The sequence below is a fragment of the Prorops nasuta genome, unplaced genomic scaffold, assembly GCF_024137725.1.
Source record: "Prorops nasuta isolate Cenicafe-Biocafe unplaced genomic scaffold, Cenicafe_Pnas_1.2 PNAS00005, whole genome shotgun sequence".
Lineage (NCBI taxonomy): Eukaryota > Metazoa > Arthropoda > Insecta > Hymenoptera > Bethylidae > Prorops > Prorops nasuta.
Window position 1 is genome coordinate 3,416,925 of NW_027116802.1, and position 10,981 is coordinate 3,427,905.

General features: G+C 34.0%; 1 protein-coding gene across 2 annotated transcripts; it reads left to right on the forward strand.

The window, feature by feature from the left end:
• The first annotated feature begins 211 nt into the window (after positions 1-211).
• On the forward strand, positions 212-10,943 carry LOC136773323 (ankyrin repeat and death domain-containing protein 1A-like). Of its 2 annotated transcripts, none has more exons than XR_010822592.1 (14): positions 212-562; positions 5,977-6,206; positions 6,281-6,384; positions 6,450-6,548; positions 6,796-6,894; positions 6,963-7,178; positions 7,814-8,011; positions 8,186-8,284; positions 8,354-8,452; positions 8,570-8,668; positions 8,864-8,959; positions 9,168-9,396; positions 9,567-9,685; positions 9,923-10,943. XR_010822592.1 is itself a non-coding variant. In XM_066726907.1 (14 exons), exons 2-14 carry the CDS (start codon positions 6,104-6,106, stop codon positions 10,003-10,005), a joined length of 1,653 nt encoding a protein of 550 aa, XP_066583004.1. In that variant the 5' UTR covers positions 215-562; positions 5,977-6,103; the 3' UTR covers positions 10,006-10,943. The 2 variants fall into 2 exon arrangements, 1 of the variants encoding a protein (XP_066583004.1); XM_066726907.1 differs by having other exon boundaries at positions 215-562; positions 9,557-9,685.
• The last annotated feature ends 38 nt before the right edge of the window (positions 10,944-10,981 follow it).

A 10,981-nucleotide genomic window follows, 5' to 3' on the forward strand; every position in this document is an offset into this window, starting at 1 on the left:
TGAATCTGATTTGGAATAATTTTAAACAAATCCTTTAGCGGTATTAAGTTTGGATTAAAACGCTTAGTTCTTGAAAATGGTCTATTTGCAAGAGAGAAGATGAAAGTAAATCAGAGAAAAATAATATTTGTATCACTTAACATAAATCCTGAGAATGTTGCTTGATAGAAGTTGAATTAAATGGCATCTGTAAATAGTTGAATTGAAACTGAAAACTTTGGAGCGTATGTAAAGGAGAATGAGAGCAGAAAAGGCGGTATATGTACAGAGTCTCTTAAAGTTGTGTGTCTTTTTTCATAGGAGAGAAAGTAGTGGTGGGCTCCTTCACCTGGCTGCGCTGGCGTCGCCGAGTTTACCACGCGCAGGGGGTTGACACAGGGGTTGAAACGAGCTTGGTCAGTAACGTGCCGCCCTCCGTTTTGTTAACATCGCCAAACCTCACTTCACTCTTTCTTCGTAACTTTTACCACCCCCTCGAGACCATTGCTAGCTGATAGTGGGGGTCAGACTTCCACACGTATTCCTCACATTCCCTCGGGAATCGCGCGTCAACGACAACAACGTAAGTATATACAGTAACACGTTTCACCATTCCACGCGATCTCACCTTTTCTCGAAAAAAAATAGCCCTCCAGTGCTCTATATCACACATTCATTGATAAATTACACAATGAACCTCCACTGAGACTCTAAAATCGTCTTCAATATATTTCCTTCTCCTTTTCACTTTGTTCGTTTTTTAATAATAATATATAAATAGTTTAATTATCACAATAGATATTTGCATGTTAAAGCACGATAAGATGAAAGTAAATGGATATTTGGTGTAAAATTACCAACAAATTATGACTCATTTCTAGGTTGCAGGGTATTTATCGCGCTCTCAGACAAGTTGAGTTTCCATGAATTTCAGGGTTTTCCTCAAATTGCATATCTGTGAATATCTTACCGTCTACTATATATTAACGCTCTTGACTAACAATATTTGACCCTAAGCTATTTTGATATTTTAATATTGCTGAATTTTTGTTATTCTTTTCACGTTAATAAAGCTACAAAGCTTGAAAGCACAACTCATTTAATTTGTGATTTAAGTTTTGTGTAAAATAGTAGATTTAAAACAATTTGTAAATTGGTTCACTCAGTGAAAAAATTTCTAAAAATAAAACGAGATTTCGAAATGATTTGTTGGTAATAATAACTTTATCATGTATTCTATATCATGGATGGGCCCAGCATGCGTTAAGTGTCACGGGATTTCCGGATGATTCCATCAAGCTTCATTAATAAGAGCTAACCACGCTAATTAACCTCTCTAAAGATTTCAACCAAACTCACATGCGTGAAAGCTGTCTCGACCACTATCAGTCAAGCATATACAAACTACTATACATAGGCACATAAGTTTGAGCTTTTAAGCTGCCATAACTTCAAGAGGAGAATCAATTAGGAGCTTTCATTATAACTTTCTATCGGAAAAAGCATATTGCACAACTAAAATATTCAATATGTAAATATTTATATCTAATTAACTTATTTAACATAGTATACAATTGAGATTTACTATTCTACTATGAATCAAATTTTTATCAATCATATTTTAACCCCAGATTAAAGTCACATTGAGTTTCTTTGATATTGTTATCGTAACCAGATCAAACTTTGCTTTTCCATAGCAAGGATGAAGTTGTCAAAGGCATCAACATTGAAGTACACGTTTGAATTGCAAGAGGATCGTGTTTCATCACGTATACAGCACTTCGGGATATCGTGTTAATCAACACGGGTGATTCCCCTGCTTAATCCAACATCTATGGAATGAAAACCTGTTAAACTCTTCGACGTTAGAGTAGTCGTCAAATTTATGGTTCTTTACCCAATTAACTTTACCTTGAAACTACTTTATTATGATTAAATAGGGCATTGAACTTTTTTCTCCACTTATACAAATTTAATTAAATTTATTGATATATATATATATATATATATATATATATATATAAATTAGGGTGGCCATAAAAAAAGAAAATTTTTTCCGGTGCTTTTATTTTATTAAGAATTATGAAAAAATAGGAATCGAATTTTTTTAGATTTTTTTGAAGCCGTTAAATGGTGCCGATATCGTTTTTAAAGTTAAAAATCCGATGTTCTTCCACTTTATCGAGGTTAGATGTAAACCAAAATTCCAATAAGCTTTTAATTTGTCAAAAATTATCAAAAAAAAAGATCCTCGAATTTTTAGAATTTTTTGAAGCCGTTAAATTGTGCTAATATCGATTTTAAAATTAAAAATTTAGATTTATTGAAAACGATTTAACGAAATTATAAATTAATATTGTGCTTTGAAAAGTCCTTTAGTTAAATTACAAGAAAATGTAATAAAAAAACACTAATCCAACATAATATTAATTTATAATTTTGTTAAATCGTTTTCAATAAATCTAAATTTTTAATTTTAAAAACGATATCGGCACCATTTAACGGCTTCAAAAAAATCTAAAAAATTTTGATTCCTATTTTTTTATCATTCTTAACAAAATGAAAGCACCGGAAAAAATTTTATTTTTTTATGGCCACCCTAATATATATATATATGTACGATTGAATTAAAATTTATGCCCCAACATGATGAATTTTTTGGTAATCTTATGACAATTCGTCGAATATCAAATAGAATGAGACATTCGTCAAAGTACATCACTTTATTTTTCTTATTCCGGAAGAATTTTCTTATTGTTTTTCAAGATAAAGCTTATAATACGCGACAGATAGACGTGAAAGGTTGATGCTGAAAGTAGAAGTATTGACTGGTGCTTCGATACAATTTTTATTCTCATTTCTATGTTCGAGAAGTGCTGGACAGTTGGAAATGAGAAAGAAAGGAAAAAGATAAGTCCTGAATGAACCCAATAGGATTTCAGGTATACCAGTTTATTCCACAAAACTACTTTGATAAATTAACTGTCTGGGAAGGTTCTGTTGAAGGACTAATTCGTTTTAATACGTCAGATATATAGAACCAACTAGTTTTAGCAAATCCAAATGCCACTAGCACTACCAATTTTATTCTCGCTTGTCTGATGCAACTCTATTTTTTCCTCTTTATCTTTACTCGTAACTATATATAACACAATTACTAACTGTGTTTAAATATTGTTTCAAAATTCATGAAAAAGTTGTTGCAATTAGAATAGAAACTATGAAACCAAGAAGATAATAAATATTTTGACACCAAGTACCCTACTGCAAATAATAGTAGAGAACTATAAATAGCCATTAGATGTCCTTTCATTCGGAATCTCGGTCATAACTTGGAATTGGAGCACGTGAATTTTGGAAGGGGTCGAAACATTGACATATAAATAACGCATCGCCACTAAAATCCAATCGATGGCGCAGTGAGATGAATATTTTCAGACGGACCTCGACGTAGTTTTAATCGATGAAGTTCCGCAGGAATGATCGTGGCCAGGATAGCCTCGAGTTGCCTCTAAACTTTTCGATGGCACTGGACCCTAGAGTGCATAAGTCAGGTGTGATAAAGATTTATAGCCGCTTCACCAATCTTGGTTCAATACTCTCCTTATAGAGGCCCCCAGGCCGAGCGTGGCTGCATCTTGCAATACATATATAATACAGACGTACCACTAAATTCTGATCGTTGTATATCGATCCTAGAAATTCTCTGATATCCAGAAATCAACCATTGGGAGGATAAAACAAAATTAATCAATGCACCACTCTTTCTCTTAGATAAAAAAATGCCTAACATTGCAAAATCATTTAAATTCAATTCAAATTTATTGATAGTTATTATTTCATTTCAGTAAAAATATAATGATGGGTTTAAATAATTTAAATAACAGTTTCAACATCAACGTATTATTAACTATTTTAGTTATTCTGCTTATATATTTAAATAAACGGTCTATTGATCAAAACTAATTTGTTTGCGTTACAATTATATAATAGCAAGTAAAGCGTATCAATATATATATAATGTATATTCGTACTGTTTATTATAAAGTATTGAGTAGAAGAGTATAAGAGAAAAGAAAAGCCGTTACATTTGATAAAACTATTGGTGTGTTTGACAAAAAATATTAACGATTGACGAAATCTATGCTCGGAATCTGGTCTTCTTCAAAATTCGTATATTTTCGTAATACAATTCATTCTGCAACGTTGAAAAGTATTTGATGAAGAATACATCGACTTCGAGTCTTAAGAAAGTTGATTAAATAAATTAGTTGAAAGGTAGATTGAATGTTTAATTATCAACCCTATGCTGTGTGCTTCTACGTGGTGACTTTTTGTTGTTAGCTTACCAAAAGCAACGTATGAATCAATGAGAATGTTTGTATTTATAACTCTACTAACAAATACCTTTTCTTTTCGTCTGCTTCATTCTTTCTCATTACGTTTACTATATTCCTTTATTTAAATTACCTATATTAGCGTCAAAATGGTTTTTTCATTTTACGCGGTCGACTTTATCCTATTTTGTTTTGGGCATGAAAACTGCATACATCAAGAAACAAAATATAATTCCGTACTCCATGACCAAGAGAAGCAAAACCACTTTTATAAGATATATGATATAAACCGGACCTACTTTGCGTAAAACCAATTATTTCATTTAATCTAAAAATGTAAACTAAATCTCTTTGTTCGTTGTTTTTAATTACACATAATATTATCGTAAAAGCTCCGTTAAAAATACAAATTGATTTACAAAAGTATTTTTAATGAAAAAGTGTTCAGACCCAGCCTAAAATTAGTAAGAAATATTTTTCTTTTTGAATAATTGATAAATGTGAAGAACGAACAGTGTGTGTGTGCGTTTGGTAGTAAATTTATTTCATAGTGCAATTCCTTTAGATGCATGTTTACAGCCAATTAAGAATGTGCTAAATTATTTCAGCCAGAAAATTCAGTATTAGTAATGGTAGAAGTTTATAGTAGAATCTTCGAGGTATAAACATTAAATTGCGCAATTTTGTAGAATACTCTGTTGGTTCTACAACTGGTCTATATAACAAAGATTGCAGGAATTGAATTACTATCATAAATCCCTGTTGAGCATACGAACCTTTTTGCCTTTTTATCCGGCGTTTCTTGTTGAACAAACGCTTCATTCGACACCAATTGGATTCGCCAGGAAACGAAGCTTGTTAGAGCCTGTCTCCAGTGTCTTCTTTTCCAATGAGTGGACGCCAACAGTTTGATGTCCAAAACCAACAAACTGTGCACTGGAATATTCTATTCCAAAGATAGAATATTTTTGCCAATTATTTTAAATATGCTAGTTAAAAAATTTCTTATGAAAAAAGAGCTTGTTAAATAATTCTTCAATCATACAAAAGAATATTTTAAGGAAATAGAAAAGGAAAAATTGCAAATGAAATGAGATTCACTGGAAGTGGTTCGTTTTATTTTGTTTAAAGAAGAAAAACATTTACCTCATTTCAAATGTATAATGGTATGGATTTATCTGTACAGTAATGAAATAATGGTAGCGCACCGGAACTAACAAAACTAATTTATAAAATACCTACTCTTATTAGAAACTATTTCTATAATGTATTATATTACATTTTGCAAAGAAACTAAAGTTTAAAGTAGAACGCTTCGAGTTGATACGGGCTCGCGATTGTTTTACTTATTAGCTCCATATAGTTTGAAATTGTGTTTTTTTGTTGCTGTATAAAAGTTAAGCTTGAACGAATTGTTTTAATAAAACGATATTTGAAAAAAAATGCTGCAAAATAAATGAGGCATAAGGGATGCACGGGAGCATAATACACTTGGGAGATGTCAATTCACTCTGTAGAGATGCATTTACGAGGGTTTAAAATCGATTTTCAATATACTATATTGAATTAGTTTGGTTTCGCATGGATTTTAGATTACATCTTTTGAAATGAGAAATTCAAATTATTCTCCGTTTCTCATACTGATTAAATTCGTTCGCAGGCATGGTTGTACAGTGTTCGCCCTATTTTGGTTTATAGCCAGCTAGTTGTTTCGGTAACAGACGTTATCAATATGCAAAGGACTTGAGAGGGCTCGGATAGCAGTCCTAAAGGGGAGGATGTAAAAAATGGAGGGGAAGAAGGAAGAAATTAGTAGTGGACAGTTTTCCGCATCACTCAACATTTGCGATGCGATAGAGGACGAAGTTCTGAATGAAAAGACTGCTAGAAGTAAGTAATGGAATAATGATTCTTCGAAAGAAAAATCCTTCGCTTCGCGACTGAATTAATTTCGTTTTAATTAGTTTTTAAGAATAACCTTCTGCTATACGAGGCTGTGATAAAGAACGAAGCGGACGTAGTTCGTAAAGTACTCGAAGAGACTGTCGATGTAGATTCGAGAAATAACGTAAGTTTTCAAACCTTTTATCAACGAATATGAACATCATTCTTTCATTTTGCCTTATTTTCAAGTACGGACGCACGCCTATTCACTGGGCAGCATCTAAGGGAAACACGGAAATCATCAAAATGCTGATCCAAGCAAAATGTGACATAGAAGCAAAGGATAAGGTAATTCCTGTTGTGATATGTAACGAAATTATTATAGATTTGTTGAATTTGGTTCGCTGATTTAATAGTCGAGAGCATCGATTCCTGCAATTATCATAAAGGAATGCGTTGAACTCTGATAACTCGATTTAACGCAGTAAACTAACAATAGCGGATGGTCAATTAACTCGATGGTCATCAGGCACTCAGATATCGGAATTGACAGAGTAAATAATAGGAAATGGGTTGGATTTTCTTTTGCTTTTAGTTTGAAATGCGTCCGTTGCACATGGCTGCCTGGTACGGTCACAGGGATGCAGTAAAAATGTTGATCAACGCAGGTGCAAATATAGCTGCAGTAACGAAGGTACGGTCTCCGTGATAAAGTAAAGAAGTCGAGTAATTGAGTTTTGGTCATGTTGTCTCTCTTAACAGAAGCAATATACGCTGTTGATGTGTGCTGCGCGCGGTAGCAACGTAAATCACATGAACGTGGTGGAATATCTCGCAGAGACCGTAGAGTCCCTGAATGGAGAGGCGACCGATTGCACCGGTGCTACTGCACTTCATCACGCGGCGATTACCGGCCATCCAGCGATCATAACGGCACTCAGCAATATTTTGCGTATTGATTTAAACGCCAGGGACAAGGTAATTGTTTCGTTCGACAAGCTATAAACGGTCCGGAAAAAAAAACAAATGTTGATTGACCTGTGGCATTTAAAAACGTAGAAGGTCTAGTAATGGACTGCACACTCTGATTTCGACCCAAGCCTACTTCTTTCTCCCAGGGATAAATAAGAGTCTATTGATTTCAACTTACCTGCTATTGACGCATTCCTAAACAAACACTATGACTACAGCAGCCAATACCTATACGTCCAAAATAGCTTAAAATGTTCCTGTAACAAAAGAGAATTCCTTTCTCCATTCCACTCTTGACAGGTGTCGATTTCATCAATGTACAATTGGAAATTCTACAAGATCCTTTTCCTATTACAAAAGACATTAGCAGTAGTAAATTGTTAACAGAAATTAATTTGATATATAGCGTCGCTTTAGGTATTGATTTGACAATATAATTACAAAGTAAAATCGTTGCAATCGTAATACTGAATTTCCTCTTTACTCTAGAACAAACATTAGCTTTGACTCAACCACTCTGTTCGGGCTATTTACGTTGTTGCGTTGGAGAGAATCCATGGATAAAGCACGAGTTGTACTGTGATTTGATTAGAGGAGAGAAAGAGGAAAATGTTCTTTTTCTTTTTTTTTTTTTATTCTAGAAGGGACAAACTCCGATGCATTACGCTTGCGAGAAAGGTCACTTGGAGGCAGTCGAGGCTTTGATAGGATTGGGGGCAGACATGGATGCTCAGGATAACGAAGGCAATACACCACTTCACGTAGCAACAAGAACCAGGAATACAACTGTCGCGCAATTACTTTTGAAAGCCGAAGCAAATATGGAGCTTACAGATGATGTATCAAAAATATTCGTTACAATTCTTTACAATGAATGAAAATTTACTTACGAAAAATACCGATTTTTTCTTCAACTTAGAGTCTTACAACCTCCATAAATATACACGAATCTGACACGATTTCAAGCTTAATAAACAAATCGATACGCAAGAGGTAGATGTGTTTTTTTATAGATGGAGTATACCCCTCTTCACGTGGCAGCTGCTCAGGGTTGCAAAAGAATACTCGAATCAATGATTCAGCACGGCGCTGCTTTAAACAAACAGTGCAAGGTAAGCTATAAGCATGATTCATTGTTTGTCAATTTTTCATTGTAAAGATTTATTTAATATTAATCGCAGAGTGGAAACACGCCTCTTCACCTTGCATGCCAAAACAACGACGTCGACACCGTAGAAATGCTGATTAAAAAGGATGTTGATTTAAACTGCTTAAATCTCGTATGTAAAAGGAAAAAGAAATAATGTATCTTAGCTGAATGTCAAATTTTCTATCTATTTAAAGCTTACCGTTTGCGAATGGTAAATTTTTGTCTAACGTTGACTCATAATTTCCAGAGATTACAGTCGCCGATGCATATAGCAGCTGAAATGGGTCACAAAGAAATTTGCGAGCTTTTACTAGCTGCAGGTGCTAACATTGAACAACGAGAGCAGGTGAGCAATGAAACCCTTTGCAATGCGATCTTACAAAGGAGTCACACGTGTTTTATAACTATCGCTATATATACTTCTTACCGGCACGTTTGTTCTTGGAAGGACAAAGATTACTGTGAACCGAATATAGGATATAGCTTTTTATGCATCGTAAATTTAATATGAGACTCCTGTGAACTTCTTCTGTACTTACAGAATAATAGGACACCACTTTACATTGCTGCACGGGGTAGTTTTACAGCTATCGTGGATATGATCATAAAAACTGCGCGAATGGACTATCCAACGCCTGTAAGTAAATTTTAAAGAACGAATCCTTGCATCAACACTCCATAACACCAGACGCATTGTACCGTTGGAGCTTTGGTAATTGCTTAATAAAGTAAAACGTTATATTTTCATCGATATATAAGAAGCGCTGTGTCTGTTTGGTTGGCTTTTTGGGACGAATGTGTGAAATTGGTTCGCTGGCTAAATTGGCGGAATAACAATTATGTAGGTAGATACGAACTCGAGCATCGAAGCGGGTGAATTAACACCTGCACGCCGAAGGTGGAGAGGAAGCAATCGTAATGGGAATGGGGCGAATGGCATTTTACCGGAAAATCTGCACTCTATTCTGTGGAAGCTGGCGTACAAACAGCTTGGTCCTGGAGACTGGAAAAGCCTGGCTTTGCACTGGGCCTTCACTTACGAGGAGATCGATGCCATTGAACACCAATACACGGGTAAAGTTTCATTTGATTTTATTTCGCGCTTGTGGAGAAAATCGTGATAAGCGGCTTTCGTTTCTTTGGCGCAAAGAGAGAGAGAGAGAGAGAGAGAGAGAGAGAGAGAGAGAGAGAGAGAGCAGCTTTTGTGAAACGGTCGATAAAGTCACGTTCGTAGGTCCGGCCAGCTATAAGGAGCATGGTTTCCGAATGTTGATGATTTGGGCATCCAATCTGAGCTCCGAGGTCTCGCTTGTCAAAGAGCTCTGTGATTCACTGAAGGCGGTTAAGAAGAAAGCCATTGCGGGTAACAACAATTTTCTTCTTGTTCAAATTAAAATCCTACTCTGTATATAGTTATATCATTATTATTTTACTCTTTCCTTTCTTATATTGCAGAAAGTGTATTCGATTATTTAATCTCGGAATAAGAACAAAATCAAATTGAGAGCTTTGTATTGAAAATAGTAAAAAAATGTTTAAACTCGCTCTCTAAAAAAAAAATGCAAATTTTTTCATGTTTATTGTGAAATTACTTTTACAGATTCCGTTCGAAAACACTTGGAGCAGAACGACGATAAAAACTCGGACAAAAGACGACGTTGCCACAACTGTACGATAGCCTAATTCTATATTCATCGGTAGAAAAAGAAATATCAGTGCATAGAGAAAAACATTAAGTTCGTTCACAAAGTTTCAGTTGCAAAGTAACGTTATATTCTTACTTAAACTTGAATGAAAGAAACTTCGATTATTGTACAAGTTATATAAAAATATTTTATTCATTACAAAAAGCCAACGAATCAATTTTTAATGTATAATGCAGCAGCTTTGATATGATAAATAATTAGTTTTTGGTAAGATTAATATTAGCTTATTATAGAAAGAGGATAAGAGAAGCCTGTGCAAAATTTCTAAAAGTAACCGAACCGTCCCAAAAATTCCTCGCTACCATAATAAGCTTAATTTGCAACATAGACTAAGTAATTTTCTTTATCCATAAATTTCATAACACGACAGAAAACAGCGTCCACGTATATTCTTCAAAAAAATCAAGACTATTGTCAATTTCAAATTTAATAATATTAAAAGAAACCTTCGTACTAACATTTTCATGCGAACAATTTCGTGCTTTAGGTCTCTAGTTTCAATTGGTCAATAAAGTAATGCAATCTACAAAATTTCAAACGTAATTTTTTAAAATAGAATCATAGCGCAATGGCCATTTTTCACTAATGAACGAATTTTACGACGTAAGCAGTGCCAAAGTTACGTTTAATAGAAACTTTAAACTTTTATTAATAGATTAGAGAAATAGATTAAATAAAGATGCAAAATCTTTCAGCGGCTCATAGAAATGAATATAACAATATGTAGTTTAGTACACGTGATTTTCGATTTAAATATTAAAAGTACTTACCGATGAATCCTGCGTATAATTTTCACAAATCCGCATTATAATGAAAGTACGAATGTACATACTGTACATATCCGGCACTTAATACGTAATAAACATATATCTAATAACATTTACAACAAAATTGCTTGTTACTCTGTAAGCTTCCTAGAACATTGTGAATATTAAAAGAAATAAAATAATATA

Excerpts from the sequence above, each read along its gene's own strand:
- LOC136773323 (XM_066726907.1), top strand. The coding sequence starts at position 6,104 with ATGGAGGGGAAGAAGGAAGAAATTAGTAGTGGACAGTTTTCCGCATCA. Across the intron at positions 7,179-7,813 it reads ATTTAAACGCCAGGGACAAG|AAGGGACAAACTCCGATGCA; the intron begins GTAATTGTTTCG and ends TTTTTATTCTAG. Across the intron at positions 9,397-9,556 it reads CATTGAACACCAATACACGG|GTCCGGCCAGCTATAAGGAG; the intron begins GTAAAGTTTCAT and ends TCACGTTCGTAG.